The 22,613-nt window shown below is 35.5% G+C and overlaps 1 protein-coding gene across 1 annotated transcript; it reads left to right on the forward strand.

Moving 5' to 3' along the window:
* Positions 1-1,990: 1,990 nt before the first annotated feature.
* Positions 1,991-22,387, forward strand: Rbcn-3A (rabconnectin-3 alpha). The gene is made up of 32 exons (XM_018544657.1): positions 1,991-2,077; positions 2,927-3,124; positions 3,222-3,375; positions 3,542-3,640; positions 4,894-5,109; positions 5,185-5,320; positions 5,622-5,819; positions 5,971-6,149; positions 6,292-6,504; positions 6,573-6,726; positions 6,817-11,441; positions 11,522-11,836; positions 11,914-12,012; positions 12,095-12,292; positions 12,373-12,606; positions 12,730-12,867; positions 13,116-13,348; positions 13,413-13,594; positions 13,879-14,248; positions 14,312-14,545; positions 14,638-14,890; positions 14,966-15,170; positions 15,250-15,517; positions 15,654-15,827; positions 15,890-15,988; positions 17,475-17,561; positions 18,645-18,705; positions 18,841-19,049; positions 19,143-19,287; positions 20,620-20,837; positions 20,939-21,022; positions 21,092-22,387. Exons 1-32 carry the CDS (start codon positions 1,991-1,993, stop codon positions 21,206-21,208), a joined length of 10,182 nt encoding a protein of 3,393 aa, XP_018400159.1. The 3' UTR covers positions 21,209-22,387.
* Positions 22,388-22,613: the final 226 nt, after the last annotated feature.

The following is a 22,613-nucleotide window of genomic DNA, read 5'->3' on the forward strand; positions in this document are numbered from 1 at the left end:
AAAACAATAATTGCATTCAAGTTTGTTCAATTTATTTAAAGTTCTAAATGATTAGAGTTTCAATAACTAGAATTTAAGTGACTAGATTTAGAGTTATTTGAATTAATAAGTTGGTGATAAAACAAGATCAAAGGGATGCTCGAGATTAAAACAGTAGAATGTTTATATTCGCATAGTTTTTTTGTTTCGATCCCTCTCTTTTTCTTGCGATCATGGTGAGCTCATCATCGCTGAACGATATTTGTAATATTTTTACTAATTAATATGTAAGATCTAGAGCGATATATGGATGATTGAGGTGACAAATTGTTTACTTTTGTAAATGTGTGATATCAGATATAGATAGTAATCCTGTATTCTTATTCAGAGTGGTATGCAAAATATGTGTGATGGAAATCGTTTAATTTAGCATTATTTAATTGTTTAAAGATATATTGTATTAAAGTCGGTTAAAATAAGCTTGATATTGTTTGTAACTAAATACGACTACTTGAAGTGAATATAGAAACTAGTTAGGATAGTTTTTCTCTTAATATAATTTTTTCTAAACTTACGTAATCTAAAGTAACATCGAGTTGCAGTAAATTTTATAGCAAAAATAATTAGCCACGCTGAGAGATTAACACTAAGGGGAAAAAAAAAAGTTGATCTTTTGTAGACGTTACATAGTCGCTTTTGTCGTACATAGACTCGCTTTGAACGAGGCAGGTGAACAACATGTGCGAAACAACGTGCATATCGTCGTCACGTAGACGCATACAATGCCGTTACGGCAAAAGAAAAAAAAAAAATACACTTTACTATAATCGAACGATGAGCTTCTCCGGGGAAAAAATTGTTCACCGTGATTATATCGATCCTTTGTTATTAACCGCCTCTGTGCTATATTTAACTGTCTTTTCGAACTGACTTTCCACTAAAGCGTAATCAAAGCGCATCGGAACGAGTGCTCGCATCTTCTTTTTCTCGGATTACAGTGGAAAAAAATCTCTCCTTTGGAGAGGAGGAATTAAATTAGATCTGTGAAATCATTGTGATTAGAAGGAAAAGAAAAATTCATCCTGCATTCGAAAGCGATGTAAAACGCGCAGTCTGAAGAAGAAAAGAAGAGAGAGAGAATGAGTACAAGAACTCATTCTTTTCAAATTTGAAAAAAATTATACATAAATATACATAAATAAAATAATTAATTGTTTATCATGAAAAAAAGTTAGAGATATTATTTTGCACCAAGCGATAATTTTATCTGTCAAATTAATAATCATCCGTTACGTTAATGAGTATGATATCGAAGTGATTGTTTTCGACCTTCGTTAACATTTACAATTAATATTAAATAGCTATAATATACTAAAAGAAAAAATTACAAATTAATCGATTATCGTCGATATACTTTCGAGGCATAATAAACTGCAATAAATGTTATTTTTTTAAAATAATTATTTAGGCATTGCCTATTCCTGACGATCACGAGAATAACTTATGGATTACCTCACGATCTGTATCATTCCCATCTGTCTTCCATCGCGACGACGTGGGAGCCGTCTCAAGTCGTCAGCATCTCCGAGGACGTATATCGATATACGCGAATTCGCAATACGCGCGCGCGCGGCCGTCGTCGGCGCAGTCGTTCGTGCGTAGCAGTCCGGAAGTCGCCTTTGGCAGTCGGGCCAGGGCCAGGGAGAGCAGGGAGACGAGACGGACAGTCAGCGCGACGATGTCGCTCGTGTGGATGTCCATTTAAAGATGGCCGCGTCGTCGTGGCCGCCCGACTGTCGTGTCGCGTCGATCTCAGGCGCGTGACGCGTTCCTCGGGGGGGGGGATCCGTGAAACCTTCGTCCGACTAGGCTGGACCGCGCGGTGCCCGGGCGTCGACGTTGACGGCGTATCTGGACGTAGATTCGACGCAATCGCGGACGAGAAACGGCGGCTCGTGCCCGCCGGACGATGATCTAACGTCTCGCGTGTGTGTGCGACGCGTGCGGTACTATGAACTGTCATCAGATACTCAGCGGCGCCTGCAATGCGGGCGATCGCTGCTACGCGGTCGGCTCCGTCGAGGGAATATCCTTCACCGTGAGTTTCGCGAAACGACGTTACGGCTCTCGTACGGCGCGTCCTTGACGATCGGCCGACTTCTCTCCGATATCGTCGAAGGAGTTTCGTATACGATCGTAAAAGTCGATACGCACTCTCGCATTATGGAAGTCAGCTGATCGAATGTCACTTTGATTAGGCTCGCAACATGGGACGTATACGTCTCACGAGTACATAGGTTTTTTTTTTTTTTTTTTTTTTTTCGACAAACGATGGAAATGCATATCTTTTGTTGTCTTACATGTTGCATTTAATATTTTTGAAGCTGCGTGAATTAAAATTGAAATCTTTTTTCTTTTTTTTTTTTTTTAGTAATGTTTTGTGATTAGCTGTCAAAAGATTTTTTCAAAGACAGTGATAGTGCGATAGTGTATCGTATCGAAAGATAGACCAAGATTTGATAAGATAATATGAAAATGCTTAAATCTATTTGAAGGCAGAATTTAAAGTATATGTATAATAATAACAGATTGACTATGATTTGTTTATTTAACAATATATATTTTATACAACATACATCTTCACAATTAAAGTTTAAAATTATATAATACATTTTTGTGTGTTATTAGATTTATGTAACTTATTTTGCGAAACAAAACACAAAGGAAAATCCATGTTCAATTATACACATTTAATTTTATATAAATTTAACATTGAAAATGACCCGATCAGTGTCGAAACGTATGCGAATTTTATTTTTATTGTTATTTACTCTCTGTTTAAATCCAATGTATTGCGAATTCTGAATTAATTATACTTATATTTTTTTTAACTACTTGGCTCTTTACTCTTATTTTTAATTAATTTGACTATGATCTGTTTATTTAGGCATACGCAGCTGGTTGCAATATTGTGATTTTGGCCAATAATTTTGAACGAGTTCAAATAATTCCTGGAGCAGTGCACAATTACATCAGAATTAGTTGTCTGGACTGTAGTACGGATACAGGAAAAATAGCTGCAGCTTATGAAAATCAAGTCTGTATTTTTGAGCCAACGCCACTTATACACAGCACCTGTTCACATGTTTGTATCGTAACCTTTCTATTACATATTTTGATATATATCTAAAAACTCATTTACAAATTTTTACTAAGTTTTTTGTAAATGTTTTTTTTTGTAGCAATTAGAGTATAGATGGGTTCAAACGGGAAGTCTGCAAACAGAATCAAATATTACTTCTTTATCATGGAATTTAGAAGGAACAAGATTGTTAACAGGTGGCGAACTGTTACAATTGTGGCATCAAAACATCACTCCGTTTCAAGAAGAGCACAGTAAGTTTATCCTCTCATAGATTGACTTGTTTTTACTTTAATAAAATTTATATTTTAATTTGATTTTGTACAATATTGAAAAATCAAGAGCTAAAATATATCGATATTTTATAATCAGAAAATTAAAAAATAGTAGAATTATCATATTTTTTATCACTTGATGCAGCAACATTACCTGCAACTACAAAGCCGAAAACGTTACAAATAGAAGAAGTCAGCACGACCGGAAACAATCATAATGTTACAGCAAGCACTTCTCAGGATCGTGAGTTCATTCTTTTCGAGAATGAACGTATAGCGTTGATGTTATTTGCATGTTAATATATCATAGCTTTGCTAACTGAACACACTTGTAATTACAAAACAATCGTCTACATACCTCATCCAATTAGAATGAGAATTAGACGATCAAAATAAATGCATCGAAATGAATTTAATAAAAAGATAAGATAATCGAAAGGCTCAGTTGAATAAATCAAAAGAAACAAACAAGTTGCCACAATATGAGCCAACACAAGTTTTCAGTGTGTAATTTGTGTACAATTTATTCGAAATAAATAGTAAAACGTAAACGCTTCGACTTACGGTTAAAGTTCTCTTCAGTGCATATTAAATGAATACAAAAATAACAATTAAAAATAAGATACATCAATGATGGTAACGCATAAAAACTATGAATACTAAGGTGATAATGTCCAAATTAAGTCAAATCTTGTTCATCAAATTATTAAGTTTAATGATTGTCAAGATTAGACGATTTTTATGTAGTTATTGTACAAGTTCCATTAAACCGAGCAGTTTAATGGAACCTGTACAACAACTATATAAAATATAGTTTATCTAATTTTGACAATTAAACTTAACAATTTGATGAACAAGATTTGACTTAATTTGGACATTACCACCTTAGTATTTATAGATTTTATGCGCTATCATCATTGATGTATTTTATTTTTAATTGTTATTTTTATATCTATTTAAAAGATGTACTAAAGAGGATTTTAATCGTAGGTCGAAGCGTTTACGTTTTATTATTTATTTCGAATAAATTGTATAAAAATTGAGAACTTGTGTTGGCTCATATTGGCAATTAGTTTGTTTCTTTCGAATTTAATAAAGTTCTTTGTGACTGATGTTGCGACTAAAATTTTGATTTTGTTATATGTGTGTATGCACGCACGTATAACGATCAATTTTTCAATTATTTCATATACATATATGGAATAGTTGCAAACAAAGATTGATAATTTCAATATGATTTAAAAACGTTTGTTTTGTCTTTAGGCTTGCCACATTGAAGATTTTAATTTACACTGCTTGCTATTGCACGAAATGAAAAAATACGCATTATTATCAAATATATTATAAAATTTTTTTGCAAATGATTACGTATAATTTAAGATATTTTTGGTATCATGGAGATACTTTCAATTAAATATTTTTTTATTTGAGTTTATATGCATTTTATTGTACCTAAAAACAATTTTACTACATTGTTAAAACAAATTTATTTTTTAGCAGCTGGTACAGTAACATTCTCAATTGGAGGGGAAGCTGAAAGTCCTGGGCCTGGAGATACGTCTGTTGCAAATGATCCAGGTGGTTGGAACTGTGTATGGAAATGTCGTACGGCTACACCAGTTCATCTTATGAGTTTTAGCCCCGATGGCACTTTGTTTGCAACAACAGGGATGAATGATAGATTAGTCAAAATATGGTTTGAAAATAAACAATGTATGTATTTTTATTGAATTATTAACTGATGATCTTTCTTTATATAAACAATTACTATTTTATTTTTGTTTCCAGTATTTCCAGCAAAGAGCATAGATCATACAAATTTTTCTCAATCCGTGGGTAGTGACAATTTTAGTTTTGTTTATGTTGCACATCCACGTGCTGTAACGCACCTTTCTTGGCGCAAAACAAGTAAATACATGCCAAAGTAAGTAAACCTGTAGTCGAATCAATGATACTGATATTATATTATATTATTAACGATATAATAAAACACCACTGTAAAATATTTGTTCTATATGTAGAGTTAAGATGTATAACTTTATTATAAAATTAACATTTATACGGTTAAGTCAAGAAATATGTAATGATTTCGTTTGTAACAAATATACTATTCATGCTACTGTGAAATAGTATTTTGTAGTAAAAAGATTAACAGTTTATAAACAATATATGAAGCAAAAATAATATTTGCATTTAATAATTCGTTTTCTTTTGTCACAAATTAGAGGCTCTGTATCCAATATGTTAGTCACTTCGTGTCGCGATAATATCTGTCGAGTGTGGGCAGAAACGATACCGCCCGAGATCGAAGGTTTAGCTAACATGAGTCAGTTTGAAGGCTCTGATAGGCATGGTCATCATGGCAAGCATCGTCATCATAATATGCACAAACATCGATTTATGCAGCGGCTCAAACATATGAAGTAAGAAGAAAAAATTGATATATGTATATATATATTTGCTATTTTAAAGTACAAAGAAAGCTCTATTTTTATAATGCTTATTAAAATAATATGTGTATATGAAAATTTTTGATGAAAAGAGATGACGGTATATAAAATTTTCTGCTTATAGAACATGTTTTCATATTCGACGACATGCTAAACAGCAACATCAAGCTGGTCATACAGCACCGACTTTACCAACGCTTCCATCTACATATTCCGTACATGATTTTCATAATAATTACCAAACTTCTGGTCATTACCCAGGGATGCATTTTCACTTGGCAGCCAGTATTAATGCAGAAACTGGTATAGTATTAATGTTTATTATGCAATACATAAAGTAGTGTAAAAATGTTATTTTGTATTTTTTTTACGTTAGTATTACATTCTTTTGAATATTATTGAAATATTGGTAATCGTCAGTGGATAGTATACGTTCATGTTATAGATATACCACTAGTACCAAGCCTAATTACTGGAGACCCCGAAAGAGAACCGAATTTTATTTTACACTGGTTAAATAATAAGGAAATGCATTTTACCATGCAAGCCGAAAACATACTGCAGGAATTAACTCGTAAAGTAGTGGAGAAAGAGGAAGGTTTGCAACATCAAGATGCTGAACATGTGGAACATGATTCTGAGGATGAATGTACACCAAGTATGCATTTCATTTATTCGATTGCGTGTATTATTGAAAAAATATTAATAACAATGTTTTTGCTTTAGAAAAAGGAGTTCGGTTGCAAACAGTTCAGAAACCAATTGTCGGTGGCCGATCAATGAGCCAAGAAGATCACAGTAGTGATGAACATCATACTGCACATACTACCTCATCTCATCACAGTTTAGCACATAGTGCGCACTCTCATCCCAGTCTTAGGTACATTTTCCAAATTTATTTTTCTTGCCAATTGTATCAACACGTTATTATGTTTAAAATTCTATTATATTAAAAAAATATATGTTACAGCAATACAACCTCCATTAATTCTATAGCTACGGATGCAACATCAACAATGAATCACGCGCCCGATTCATTGGACACAAAGATAGAAACATTGCTACGTGATTGGCATCACAATCCAGATTTGCTGTTCTCGATACATCCGATAGACGGAAGTTTTTTGATTTGGCATATTGAATGGTTAGATGAATACCACCCTGGATCTTTTCGACAAGCGCAAATTTCATTCTCTACTCGTATTCCGAACGCATTTCCGCTCGGTGACGCATCGACAATGAGTCATAATGTATCGATGTACTCTCACAATACTGGTGGACCCTTACTGAATATTCGTGAAGTTGCAAAATCTTCGACAAAAACAAGTGATCCCAATGAAGTCGCGACTCCCTTACCTAGCCTGATAGAGCAAGACGAGGAGCAATCTACCTTGACCTCCAAAACAGGTCAGGAATTACTGAAAAATATAGAAAATACAAGTGATCAAAATCAAACGAAAACTGAAACCAATGCATTGGAAAGTATTAAGAATGGACAAGACGCGGATCTGTTAGCTCATCCTAGTCCAATTGTTTCTATGGTGTCAAAGCACTCAAATGGCACTTTGAATTTATGGCAGTTAACGTTTGCGGATAAAACAAAATTTTCACAAGTATTGAGCATAGGACATGCATGTAGAGCTTCCGGGCATCGCTTCCGTGTAAACGACATCACTTGTCATCCTGTCTTACCTCTACTTGTGACGACTTCCCATCATAATATACCCGAATTTTCTGGTACTCAATCAACGGAATCTAATGAAAATCTCGATAGCAAGCACGGCTCTTCTAAGGACAAGGACATTATGTCACCCACTGGATTTTGCAGCGAATTGATATTATGGCGCGTAGATGCTGTGGGGCCTTTATCTAAAAGCGGTGGAGTTTCTGAATTGGCACGTATCAATTCGCCTGAGATATCAGCGTTTAGTAATGTAGCCTGGATCCCGACATTATTGCCAAGCACAACATTAGGCAATTTATCCAATTCTCCTAGTGCCTGCTTCGTGGCTAGCGATGGAGAATGTTTAAGGGTTTATCAAGCTGTTATTGATGCTAGAACGTTGCTAGCAGAAGTATCAATCAGTGAGAGAAGAAGCAGGATGATGGATTCCATGGCCAGTCTCTCGACGGATATGTCGTCGGACGATGGCGTTAGACACTCTATTCACGACAGGATAAAAATAGTATCTCAACAGTCAACCGCGAGACCAGGATGCGTCATACAGCTCGACGCTATTGCCGACGCTACTCATGACTGGCAGAACACGCAGTTCCTTCATGTCTTTCAAGAGCAATTGATCACAGGCGAACGAAACGATGAGAAGCAACCCGGTATCGACGCCTCGGCCAATGATTTGGGACTCATGGAGTCTACGTTGGATGCTATGGTGGATCTGCAGCAATCGGCAATATTCGAAGAGCCATTTTACATAGTGGTCCTTGAGCGTACGCAGCAGGGCACCACCGTGCACATGTGGCGATTGGTCATAGCGTCGCAACCGGAAACTACTGGTTTGTCAGGTTCGATGATGTATGTGCCGGATTCTCATTTAGTTCAAGACGAGGATGATGAGGGAACGCCCGGTAGATTGAGTCATGCGGAAGGCAGACGATCGCGCAGAGCCAGTCAAACCGGCGGACGGAGTCGTCGCAATAGTCAAGCTGACCTGGACTCAACGTTCCTGCCTCGTCGCCATCAAAGTCACGTTCTCATCACGACCACGAAAGTCTGTACGCAAGAATTGCCGTTACCTGATGGTGTGGAGGTGATTCACGCTGCTCCCGCCGCGGGACATTTGAGTAGTTCTTCGATATATCCCGCCTGCTTTGCACCATACATCATTGTCACGGCTTGTAGTGATAGTACTGTGCGTTTTTGGAAATGCAAAGTAACGAAGAAGCCGGATGACAAACTGCACTACGAATGGTGCGAATGGGAGATGACCAGGAAAGACCAGGAGTCTACTATTGACATTACTGGTCAACCGTTGAACATAAGTGCTGCTTACAGCGGGCGCATTGCTTGCGCTTATAAGTACGGGAAATCGTTTACGCGTCCAACGAAGAACGATCCGGACTCGCGCTACGTGAATCTTTGCGTCGCTATATACGAATGCGAAAGCACGGGCGGTAGCGAATGGATACTGGAAGATACAATTCATCTAAAGAATATTCATCTCCCACGAATACCGGTGGATCAGCATTTGGATCTCAGTTATTTGTACGATAGTAGATTCTTGCAGAAGAAACAACGACTCACTCAGGTGTTACAGACTCTTAGTCATGAGGATATAAGATCTTCGAGAAACGGAGAGAATGGTGATTCTACGAAAGCTGGTTTGCTGGCAGTTCCATCGTTCAGTACCTTGCAATCTTTGCGGAAATCGATCATAGAGAATGGTAACACCTGTCCGCTCACACAGAAGCATTTAGTGCAACTCGACTGGGTATCCAAGGAGGATGGCTCGCATATTCTAACTGTAGGCGTTGGTTCCAAAATTATGCTGTTCACTCCGGTATGCTCGGATCTGGCGCAGGCCAACATGAAAGCAATGAAAGAATCTCAAAGCAATAATAGACCAATACTGAGAAAGACCTCGTCGCTGGCTCAGCCACAGTTCGTCGATGAGATTCGATGGATGAAGTTGCGCAAGATCGAGCTGACGACTGCGGATGGCCTACCGCCACTGCCCATGCAAATATCCTGGGTGCGGGACGGCATTCTGGTCGTCGGCATGGATTCCGAGATGCACGTGTACTCGCAGTGGAAGCCGAATCCAAAGAACGATTGCTTTCATTCGAATCTGCAGCATCAGGAGTCCGACGAGTTTCAAGCGAGTCGAAACTTACGCGATGAGGATCTACGCACGTTAGCGCACGAGACATCTCAGAGGCGACTGGCAAACGTGTCTTCCATGCCACATTTGTCGCGCGTTAGCAGCATTAATTTAACAATGCTGGATGCTAAGAAAAAGCGCGGTATACAAAACGAGAATTTGAGTTTTGACTATATGCCGGATTACGGGTTATTCGAAGCATCGAGGATAGCTTGTCCGGTTTTACCACAGTATCATCCTAAACAGTTAATGGAACTGTTAAATTCGGGTAAGATCAGGTGGGTGAAAGCTATACTGGCGCACCTTGTCCGATGTATAGGTAGTTCCTGTTCCTTGCGAGCCGATGACGAAAATCTAGTGAAGCAGCGTGGCTGGTCGCGATCGAGAACAATGTCAGTGAGTTATATGGGCACAACATCGCCGCTGGAACCGAGAGGTTCGACTACACAGATACCGGAGGAATTGACGCTGGATTACGCAGAGATTACATCCATTTCTCCACTCCCGTTGTGGACCCTATTGATGGCCGACAAAGAAACGAATCTACCGCATCAGCAAAGCGAGGACAAGCATGATTACAATGAATTATTCGACAGCAATTTGGATGAAGGAGACTCGTTAGACGATATGTTGGATGAGGATTATGAATGTTCGCGACAAAAGGATAGACGGTCCTCAGTGCCAGAGAGACAAGGGATCTCCCACTTTGGTCCCAGGCAAGGTAGATTGTTATCACGTCTCTTAACTCACACTCATCTTCCGGGACTTTCTAGTCTCGACCAAATGCATCTGCTCGCGTTGGCGGATACCGTGTCGACGTGTAATGTCGATTTCGCAGAAAGATTCGCGATCGACGCAGCAAAAAATGCAATCGCCAAGGAAAATCTGACGGGCATTCCGGACGGCGAAACTGTGTCCACCGATTCTCTGGACGACTGCGGCCTTAGATTCCTTTTGGCAATGAAACATTACAATTATCTGATACGCTGCTTACCATTGGTGCAAAGAGCGCAATTCCAGAAACAGGGTATCGCTTCTAATAATCTCGTGTGGGCGTTTCATTCCGAATCTGAGGAAGAATTACTGGGATTAATTCCGTCTTATGCCAAAGGTCAACCAAAATGGTCTGTGTTGAAGGAGCTCGGAGTGGGTTGGTGGATTAGAAGTAATACGGTGCTGAAAAAATGTGTGGAGAAAATAGCAAAGGCCGCTTTCCAAGATAAGCAAGATCCTTTGGACGCGGCTGTCTATTATTTAGCAATGAAAAAAAAGAATTTAGTGTGGGGTCTGTTTAGAAATAAACGGGACGAACGAATGACCACCTTCTTCTCAAATAATTTTACTGAGGATCGATGGAGGAAGGCGGCTCTGAAGAACGCTTTCGCTCTGCTTGGAAAGCAACGATTTGAGCACGCAGCCGCATTCTTTTTACTTGCTGGAGCGTTGAAGGATGCTATCGACGTGTGCTTAAATAAACTGAACGACATCCAACTCGCGATGGTGATAGCTAGACTTTACGAAAATGATACATCGTCTCCTAATATGAGAAGATTATTATATGAAGAAATCCTAGGTTGCGATAAAGATGGACAAAATCAAGATATGAGCAGGGTGCATCCTGATCCTTTCCTGCGTAGCATGGCTCTGTGGATCTTGAAAGATTATTCTGGCTCTCTCAATACTTTGCTCTTGACCAATGTCGGTAATATGCATCCGCAATATAATGATGAGTCTGATAAACCAGAAGGAACAACAGGTAAATAATATCAATGTACTTTGCACATTGCGTGAATTAACTCTTAGAATAGACGTTTTATCTCCTAACTTTTATTTCAGCAAATCCAAACGTTTTCAACTTTTATGTTTATCTTCGTACGCATCCATTATTAATCAGACAATATATCGCGTCTACCGCGCAAGATAAAAAGAAGGGACACTCCGTAGTAATTTCGGGATTCAGTTATGGCACAGAGACAAAGAGTCAGCCAGATAAACAATTATTACTAGAGGATAGTATTACACCATTGGAGAGGCAACTGTATTTCACGACAGCACATGCACACTTTAAAGCTGGCTGTCCAGCCCTTGCTCTTGAAGTTTTATCTAAATTGCCTAATAAAGTTATGGAAACGAATGGTGAAGATTCTCCAAGTAAGTAACACATTTATAAATTAATTACAAAGAGTAAATTGTAAATTGAAAATGTTACGATCTGTTTACTTTAATAGGTTTACTAAACAGTCCAAGTAAGGTTAGAGCTCAAGATTCTCAAATAGATACCGGTATTATTAATTGGGAAAATAAGTCAAATCCAACAAATAATAAAGGTACATAAAACTATCATTATTTTAAATAAAATTAAAAAATATTAAAAATATATGAAGCTCATGTGTGAAATACCGTTTTTAGAAACAGTTGGCGCTGTAGATTGGGGTACATCGTCATTTGATTGGTCTCAGAGTAGCAAACGCATGGAAGAAGATAAATTAGAATTAAACTGGGATGATGATGAGATAGGTGAAGGTGAAGACGCTGATAGTCCTCCCATGAGTATGAAACTCGACAAAAAAGAGCAGGATAATGTACATAAGCCAGAAAATGATAACCGTAAGATTTTCCTCCTTTACCTCGTGAATTAATTTTTACATAATCTTATTATTAATAAAAATGACTAATGTTTTATATAGAAGACGTGGCAAAATCAGCTGGACAATTGGATATTATGGCGCAACAACTAAAATTTGTGGCTTGCTTGAAGATCTTAATGGAGGAACTGTCTACGTTAGCGACAGGTTTTGAAGTGGACGGAGGTCAGCTACGATATCAACTCTACGTGTGGTTGGAACGAGAAGTAGATGCATTGAGACAACTTTGCAGCTACAGTACTAACGTAGACGGAGATGTAAACAACGTAGCAGAATGTAAATTTTCTTATTTTGCATACACATAATTATATGAATATATAATAAATAACGTAGTAATAACTTCTATACACTTATGAATTAGTAAAAATTAATGATGGTATTAAAAAAAATAATTTTTAGATGAAGGGGTTATGGTTGACGATATGCCACCATATAAACCCGGCGAACAGCCAACGTTACATCAAATATTAGTAGCAGAGAAATTGGATTTTGAAGCTAAAGTACAGAGAGCTGCAAAGAGGAAGAAATGGCTGAAAGGTTGATTGCATTAATTAGATCTTTATATTATTTAATTATGTTTTAAGTTTAGAAAGACTACATATATCAGTATATAAATCACACGAAATTATATATAAGCAACTAGATCCAGCTAGACTGTTACTTCGTATTAGTATATATTTAATTTCCGAAATTACTATATTTAACAAACTATATATTTACGAATATTTTAGTTTCTAATAAATAAGAAACAAAAACAGAATTGATTAGTATCGTTTGATTTTCAGCTAACGAGACATTGTTGAGGACATTATTATCGTACTGTTCATTGCATGGTGCATCGGGTGGGGGCTTAGCGTCAGTAAGAATGGAATTAGTACTCTTGCTACAAGAATTGCAGCAAGAAAAAACTCAACAACAATTGCTCAGTCCTCTTCCGTTTCCTACTACACTACCTCTACTAAGTGCCAGCGTCGCTTGCAACAAAACTGTCGTTGCTGATCCAGTTCGACATCTGCAAGTATGTTAAAACCTATATTGATTTTCTTTTTTCTTGAATACAACACTGTTATTATCTGTTGTAGTCTCTTGCACATGATATGCTACAAACATTAGTAGAGCTACGCAATCCGCCGATGCCTAATAGAAATACTCATTATTGCGAAGTATTTATCATGAGAGATTTAGCGGTGGCACTTAGCGCCTGTATTTACCAGTCACTTTGCGATTCAGATACATTTGTTATGAAACATCACCAGCCTGATAGGTGAGTTATATATTTTTATATTATAATTAAGAGAGTTAATTAAATGTAAAAATAATGAAAAAGAAAAAGGGCTACGAGCCAAAAAAATTCGTTAAAATAAACAATTGTGTTTGTTAAAATTACGTAGTTTAATTAGAAAACCAAGAAATAGGTAACAAACGTTTCGATCTCTATTAGGTCATTATCAATGTTACAATGTAACATTTTTATTTTTAACTAAATGTTATACAAGGTGTCTTTAATCAGGCACGTATTACTACACGTATATATTAACTATTTTTCAGTTTTCCGACAGTCGCTGAAGTAGAAACGTCTTCAGGTGGTCATTTGGTAGCCTCAAACAGATACCATCGACGATATTCGACAGATGATGGTGTATGCATAACTACCTCACCTTCTAAATGGCCAGGCGTGACAAATTTGCGTGCGTTATTAGCTAGGGAGAAAGACGAGGATACACCGAAGCTGAATATTCTGCTCTGCGAGGCTTTTGTGGCAACATATATGAGTCTTTTCATCTATGCTCTATCAAGTTGTGACAGTCACATTTTATATAGATTAGTAGGACAACGCTTCGATAACAGTACATGGGCTTCTCTCTTTGGAGGAGGAGTTAAGAAGCTGTTACGCGTCGCGAGCACCACTAATAGCCAGGTATAGTCCTTTGTTAGTATATTTTGTAAACGTTGCTTTTTTATCTCTATGTTTCTTTGTCAGGGCGGTAATACGAATAGTGTCGAGCGAACCGATAGTATGACAAGCGAAATCCAAAGTACCGCTAGTGGCATGTGGAATACCATGACGTCATTGACTAAACAACGCGTCAAGCTGAACATGAAGTTATTAGGACAGTTTACGGGTCAACAGCCAAATATGAAAGAAGATAAGCCTACGTACAGGGAACAGTTTGTTTCACCGCAAATGAGCATGATATCCTATTTTCTTATGAAGGTACAAATATTTAGAGCAAATATCGAAAGATCTGCATGTCCGCATGTCTGTTTTTCACTATTTTGACTAATTGCAAATCGATACTTTTGTAGCCACGCATAGAGACTGAATATGCAGGTGAAATTGATTACGATTCTTCCGATTCTGCGGTATCTGACTTAGATTCTACAGATGATGAGGAAGACGTATTTGATACGGGTTCGAAGCCAAAGAATAAACCAAAGGATAATACAGAGCATAGTAATTCCAATTCGTATAGTTGGAGCGTCATGAGATTAGCGATAGTTAAAATATTGCAACAACAGTTACAAGATTTTTTGACTATTGCCGGTATAGAAATGCAAGGTATGAAATACAATATCTTGTAAATCTCTTAATATATATGATAATGTTAATATTAATGTGTCTATTATATTTTAGAATTACCTGTAAGTAGTCCGCTAACTCACGGTACACTGGGTATCGTAGCACAATGGCAAGAATCTTTACGCGAAGAATTGGAACTGAAAGGTCCACCCCCAGCGAATTATATACCCGGCTGTGCACCGGATCCTTCTCCTACACCTGGAAAACCGGCTATTCATAAATATCGATCGTTATTAGAGAAAGGAAATACACCTTTTAAGTGAGAACATATCGTTTAGTTAAAAATTAAAAGTTAAAGAATGAAGGAACTATTTTAAAAAATATTCTCATGATTTCAGTACGCGATTGGCATCCGCAGCGCCTACCAATCGTTTATGGTGTTATTTAGTTAGACAAGAATTAGTTCAGGATATTTTCATTCGTGCAGTATTTGGGAAAAGAAGGTCTTTGTCAACGATACTTGAAAGTAGTCAGTCAGTCGTTGACAGCGTACATCGTGGAACTGGAGAAGATAAGGGTAGTGATAGTGGCACTACAAGCTTGCCAGAACCAGTCAGGATAATCCATAAAGAACAAGATAGCATCAGTGCCTTTTGTCTTAATCAGGTATCTTATTTTAACTTTTTTTTTTACAATCATAATTACTCTATAGAAATTTTTAAGCAGATTTTAAATTGCCTCGCAATATTTTATCTAGATGTTTGCAACATAGTAATATTGTATGATTGGTGGTCGTATATAGGTAAACCCAGGTTTAATGGCCCTTGCTACACCTCGAGAAGTACAAGAGATGAACATTTCTTTGCTCCTAGAACTTCCGTCATGGTTGGAAGATGAATGCGAATTTGATATCATTAATTTGAATAAACAACCTGATCCAGAACCTGTACCACCAACCAGTTTCTTAGTTATACAGGTGTGATTTAACAATATATTAATATAGCAATAAATTGCATATTTTACACGTATCATTTGCAGACAGCAGCAGATCGTCCTTTGTTGGCGCAGAGTCCTCAACAAAACAGCCCACAACCTCATTCAGGTATAGCCAGTCAAAGTGGACGTGGCGCGAGCGTGGTGAGTTTCTAATTATATTATAATTTATATATTACAGTAAATAACATCAAAAGTATCACATTATTATATACGTATATTACAAATTAACAAATTTTTTTCTTAAAAATTAATCAAATGTTTTGGTGGTAGAATTTATGACAATATTATCTTAAACAATATGATCAAACTAAAAATAAAAGACATTTTATTAATACAATTTTAAACATTTAAATCATGTAAATATAATTCAAATTAATTTATGTAAAGAATATTTTAATTTTTTTAGTTTTTTATCTATTTGTATTACATTTATCGTTTAATATAACACCCTTGAATGCTGAGTTTATTTTAAAATTAATAAAAATAAAATTAATTTCACTTTCCCCCTCTTTGTTATGTTGCATTTATTTATTTGTTACATCTCAGAGTAGAGAGAATTTTATTTTTATTTTGAGTGTAAAACTGTAAATCTCACTATGTATTGTTTTAATATGCATATGTGTGCGTGAATGTAAAAAATGTGCAATTAATCATTATTATGCAAGAGATTATATATTTAATGAAATTAATTAATTTAAGAAGGCTTGATATATTATAACTTAGGAAGACTTGCAGTATATTTCCAAGACTAATATACAATTTTTAAGTTACTTACAAGTATTTACAATAAGCGTTTCCTGGCAAATTAACAGGTTCTAAGGAGTTTTTAACGAATTTTATTCACATAAATTTATACCGACTGAAATAGGAAGCGTGTTGTCTCTCTACTATCCAGGATATTCTAAGAATCATTATATGTATGTGTTCCTGAGTTCCTGCATATACATTGTATATTGTTTAACATCACTTCATGTAAAGCGTGTAATAATATCTTTGTTTTGTCTTTGATATACGAAAGTAATATTATTAGACAATACTTATACATTGACAGTCAAAATGATACAAATCTAGAAGCAGTATTTTGCACCAAAGACAAAAGAAATATGATTATAAAGAAATCATTCATTGCATGTTATATATATTAAGACCAAAATGTGCACAGTCTCGCATATCAGGATACGACTGAATTCAAGGCTTGCTTGTTTTACATGACAAAAATATTGGAAACAAGTTTATCACATATCTCTATTTATGTAAAACTAATAAAGTTTGTTGATCATCTGATTATTATTTCTCTCTCGGTTAATCGAGACCATTAACAGTAATATTTGTCCATTAAACTCTAGAAAGTATAGCAATTTTTTATGAGTTATTTTTGTCATAAGTCATTGAATGGATGTAAAGAAGAGAGAGAGGGGGGGAGAGAGAGAGAGAGAGAGAGAGAGAGAGAGAGAGAGAGAGAGAGAGAGAGAGAGAAACATTGCGAGACAAGCCTTGCAAGTCGTGAATGTGGTATACTCGGTTAGGGTAGCACAAGTGGTGACGGAGACAATGTTGCTTGTTCAATGCTTGCCTAACATCTAACTTGGTCTGCGTCACTGAACTGGCGGCTCATTCGCTCGCTCAGATGAAGGGGATGCCTGCTTTTCCTGGCTCCCACGACCTGCGTTTCTGTCAATTTGTTGCCGATAGGAGCAAACACTTATTAAAGCCGGTGAGATTTACATCTAACAGACCCTAGTCTATCCTAGTGCAAATTTCATGTTTAACTTTTTTGGGTAACAAGCAAGTATCTGATTTGTAATATGTTAAAGCTCATAATAACGTTGTTTATAACGCGGTTTTATTGCAGTTTTATTATGAAAATCTAAGATTTAAACAAAAAAAAATTAGAATGTCTGAGATTGTTAAGAATATTTTTTAATTTTTCATATATATTGCAAGTCAGATATATCTTGAATTTCCAAAGGATCTTACAGTTTAACCGTAAGATCTGTTTTAGAAATATTTAGCTATTATCATTTTATCTAAGAGCTCAACATGCACAATGCATTGGTTCGTATTTTTCTTTGCTTACATTATTAATATATCATAAAATGATGAAAAAATTATAAAAAAGAAATATTAGCATACATTCGATTGGCAAATATAATGTTTCATATGTTCCTGAATATTTTCATAGATATTATTTATAGTTCACAGATAAAACACACTGTTTTTACCACAAGTTACGTTGAATATATTAAATGAATATGATTGGAATGTGGATTTAATGCATGTACTATGCAAACTGCTCGACTGATTGTACATATAATTCTTTTCACGAATAACGTATCCAATTTTAAATGTCATACTGTTTGTGTTCTGTTAGTATGAGGATCATAAGATTTGGATGTGTAGAGATCTATTACATTTAGTTATACAATATAAACCCACATTTGTATACATGTCCACATGTTAATTCAACGTTTACAAAACGCTAACCCGTAGAGATAAACGTTAGAACAGCTAATTCCGCAAGCTAGTGGGCCGAAAAACAGTTTCAGCCATTAGTTTTACAAATTATTTTAACTGGAAACTCGCTGCAACGTTTTGAAACGCATGCTACATGTTTATTATATGCAACTCCATTAAACCTTTGCGTTAACATAACACCCTGACTGCGTTATATCTTAATATTATTAAATGTATTTATGAAATTACGTTTAATTCTGGAATATTACATTTATAAATGTATATATTTTTATCTTGAATCTCTTCATTCGTAAATTCAATCGACTCTATTCTATGCTGACAGATTCTGAAACATAAAATCGATGGAATCAGGAGAATCTCTTCCCATCCACTTTTACCATTATGTGAGTATATGTCTGTTATTCTGAGCGCATGAATATACGTCCGACGAATTCCTCTTCTTCATAATCATACTAAAATAGCAGAAATTTTAAAGTAATTAACGTGTTTAATATTTTTTTTTTATATGGCTATATCAGACTTAACCGGATCACAAGATGGTTCTGTATCATTATGGGAATGGGGACATCAAACAGCCGTTGCTACTCCGAGAGCACCTGGTACTTTTGCCAAAGTGACTCGCGTGCGATTTTCTCAGCACGGCAACAAGTTCGGCGTGGCTGATTCCGATGGTCATCTGAGTCTGTTTCAAGTGGCCTGCCGAGAAGGAACGGCTCGACCATTCTTTGTAAGAATTTTATTATTTATCTAAAACGTGTATTGGAAGTGTATATTCATTTAATTCATTTATATCCTATTGACATTGCCAAATCTGTTTCAGACTTACCAGTGTCACAGCAAAGTAACCTCGGATTTCGTCTTCCTTGGTGCATGCAGTCTCGTAGCCACCGCGGGTCATGGCTCAGAAGGACGGAACGTAGCATTATGGGACACATTACTTCCACAAAACAAATCTCTTGTACAAGGTACGAATATTCTATGTATATCATACATATAATTTAACATGATTTGCTAACAAATAATTAAATGATGATAATAAATGTAAAATTACATGTAATAATTAATGTATAAATTAGTTATAACGGACAATTGAGAGCTAAGAATAGACGCGGTTATTCGTACGTATAATTAATAGATGTATTTTATCAAAAAAGATCTTACATTAAATTAGTAATTGTGTTGAATCACATTTTGTTAAGGATGTTCATGTATAAGCATGGTGCAAAATTCGGTGTCGGATTTTGAATTTAAACCACTAGCTTGAGATTTGATTTGAAGCATCTCAGAAATCAATCTTTTACCTTAATATATTTCATTATCCAAGATCTCCGTGTTCTCCCATTCAAATTTATGTTTAAATTGCATTCTGTGTTCAGTAATGACAAATGGGATACCAGTTTTTTTATTGATATTATTGCGATATTCAGCAATTCTTGTTTTTAGTTTTTCCCGTTGTCTGTCCTACATATAAGACATTGCAATTCTCATAATTAATTTTATACACAATATTTTTTTTTAAATCATGAGGAAGAACATCCTTTTGTGTCTTGATAATCCCATTGAGTTTATTTGTACTGAATTGAGATAATTTAACATTAATGTTTTTGTAATGTTCTAGAATTTTCCAGGAGGGATGAGAAAAAAATGGAATTGTAAACCGCATGATTTTTTCTTTCTCATCATTCTTTGGTTCTATGAAATCTGCTTAAGTGTTTAAGTATCTTGTGTTTAAATAAAGATTTTAGACGAGAGTTAATTGTGTCAAAAATAAACTTAATAGAATAATCATTGCTCAAAAAAGTTTCAATAAACCTCAAATTTTCCTCATGATATTTAGGATGTGACAATAAGAATGCTCTATCTACCATGCTCATCAAAACACTCCTCTTTTGTGAGAGGGAGCGGAGAGATAAGAAACTGAGGTACCTCTCAGAAAAAGTTGGTTTATGAAACAAGTTAAAGTTTAATATTCCATTGACATTTATGATTGTGATGTCTAGAAAATTTAATCTATCTCCTCCATACTCTAAAATAAATTATAGTCTGGGATGTAGTGAATTAAAAATTTCAAGAAATTTATTAATTAAGTGGTGAGGTATTGCAGTAGCGATGTCATCTATGTATCTAAAGAAGAACGATAACCCATCCTTTAACATTTTATGTATTTTTTGTTTGTATTCACCGCGATCTAAAGCAACAATGACATTACCTTTATCCGATCTTGTAAATAAAATTTATTGGTAGGGTTTTAAACAAATAATTATCCTTTCTTTAATTACGATGCGATTGTATTGCAGGTTTCATGTGTCACGATCAGGGAGCCAGTGCATTAATTTTGGCACCGCAGCATCAACTGCTGATCAGCGGCGGCAAGAAAGGTGACATTAATATATTTGACGTGCGACAACGGCAACAAAGGCAGAGATTCCAAGCGCACGAATCAGCGATCAAATGTCTAGCGCTCGATCCACACGAGGAATTTTTTGTTAGCGGGGCAGGTGATGGTGATATTAAGGTAAAAGTATTTAAAAAATTCTCTTCTAATCCCGACTTTTCAATAAAGTGTCATACATTCTTTCGTTTCCAAACTGTAATGAGCGAACATTTTATCCACAGATATGGGGTTTGACCGTCCACTCTCTCCTCTATTCGTTTCCTAGTGAACATCCACGATCTAGTTTCTTCAAAAACATAGGACAAGTACTGTAATATTGCAATTACTGATTCGTTTAAATATAAAACAGATATAACATTACCATTTGTTGCCAGGGCGTTACTCAGTTACACGTGGATTCCGCGGGTCGATTGTTTTCATGTGGAGCAGATGGTTCGATGAAAGTCCGTCAACTGCCAGAACGCGATTGTGTAATACAAACGCTTTATTAGGATTAAAAAGAAGAAAAAAAAAATCGATGAAAAAGAAATGAAGTACCATGTAAGTATATTACGCGAAAGAATCGATATTTATTGATTATATATATACACATATATATAAATATGAAAGGCGGATCGTTAAAGAAATCTACGCAATTGATTGCTATTGTACGATATATCCAATACTTTTACATACGAACCGTGCAGACGATACGGTATGCATCTTTTTGCATGGCTAATGTGTTGTGACAAGCTAATATGTCGGATGTTACATTTATAAATATATATATATATACCGTTTCATCGAGAGCTACTTTATTACACAATAAAGTAGTGAATTCTGCACGAATATTGTTGTTGTTGTCCAAAACTGAAGCTCTTATAGTATAAACATAGTAAAATCTATAATCTTAGATAGAGTCTTAGTATTTCCCTGATGTAAGAAAAAAGAAAAAAAGATACCAAAGCAGCAAGCAGATATACAAATAACTATAGCGTCAACAAGGCTGTGAAAACAGCACTGTTTTCCCTAAAGTGGATTTCGTATGGAGTATCATATAATAATACATACTAATGATCATTCCTTTCTCACATGAAAGTAATATTAAACGATTCGATAAATGATATGTAATAATCTTCACGTACCTTCATATTTCAATATGTAATATATGTATTTATATAAAGATCAGTTAATGAATTATACTGTTTAGCGGCAGATAATTTAAAGACGATTTAGCCGATTTTCATAGCGGTTATTGACCATAGGAAAATGAGATGTTTCTTTATATTAATAAGAAACTTTCTATGTATTATTTGTTGAAATAGGGACAGTGTGTGCGTAATGTAAGTTATTGTTCTGTAATATAGTTTGATAAATTAGTTCGAACGGATTCTCATGTATTCAAAGTACCGCACTTTGATGCTTTTTCGTTTCATCGCTACTATATATATATATATAATAATACGATACACTATATTCGTAAGATATGTAAAACACGACGGACAATTTTGGATGATGAGTAAAATACAGAGTTTGAAGTCTACGTTGCCTTCTAATAAACTTTTTGTATCTCTTTATCTCGAAATATGTAATATAGTTTATGACAGAAAAATGCAACGCGTTTATCTTATCGCGTACATGTTTACAAAATTATGAAAAATCGGCGATTAACAAATGATAGAATAATAGCCTCGAGGATTATTTTTTTAAAAAATTATTTAAATCTATTTAAACAATTTCACAAATATTTCACAGATGGTTAGATAAATGTATTTTTCTCATATCCAGTTTTGTAAATATCATGCGAATTGTGATCAAACATCATTCAATATGAATTTATTTAAAGATGTGTAATAACGTGCTATAATTTTTAAATTAGTATTGTTTCCATCGCTATAAATTTTTCACAAGTAATTG

The sequence above is a fragment of the Cyphomyrmex costatus genome, unplaced genomic scaffold (genome assembly GCF_001594065.2).
Source record: "Cyphomyrmex costatus isolate MS0001 unplaced genomic scaffold, Ccosl1.0 scaffold455, whole genome shotgun sequence".
Classification (NCBI taxonomy): domain Eukaryota; kingdom Metazoa; phylum Arthropoda; class Insecta; order Hymenoptera; family Formicidae; genus Cyphomyrmex; species Cyphomyrmex costatus.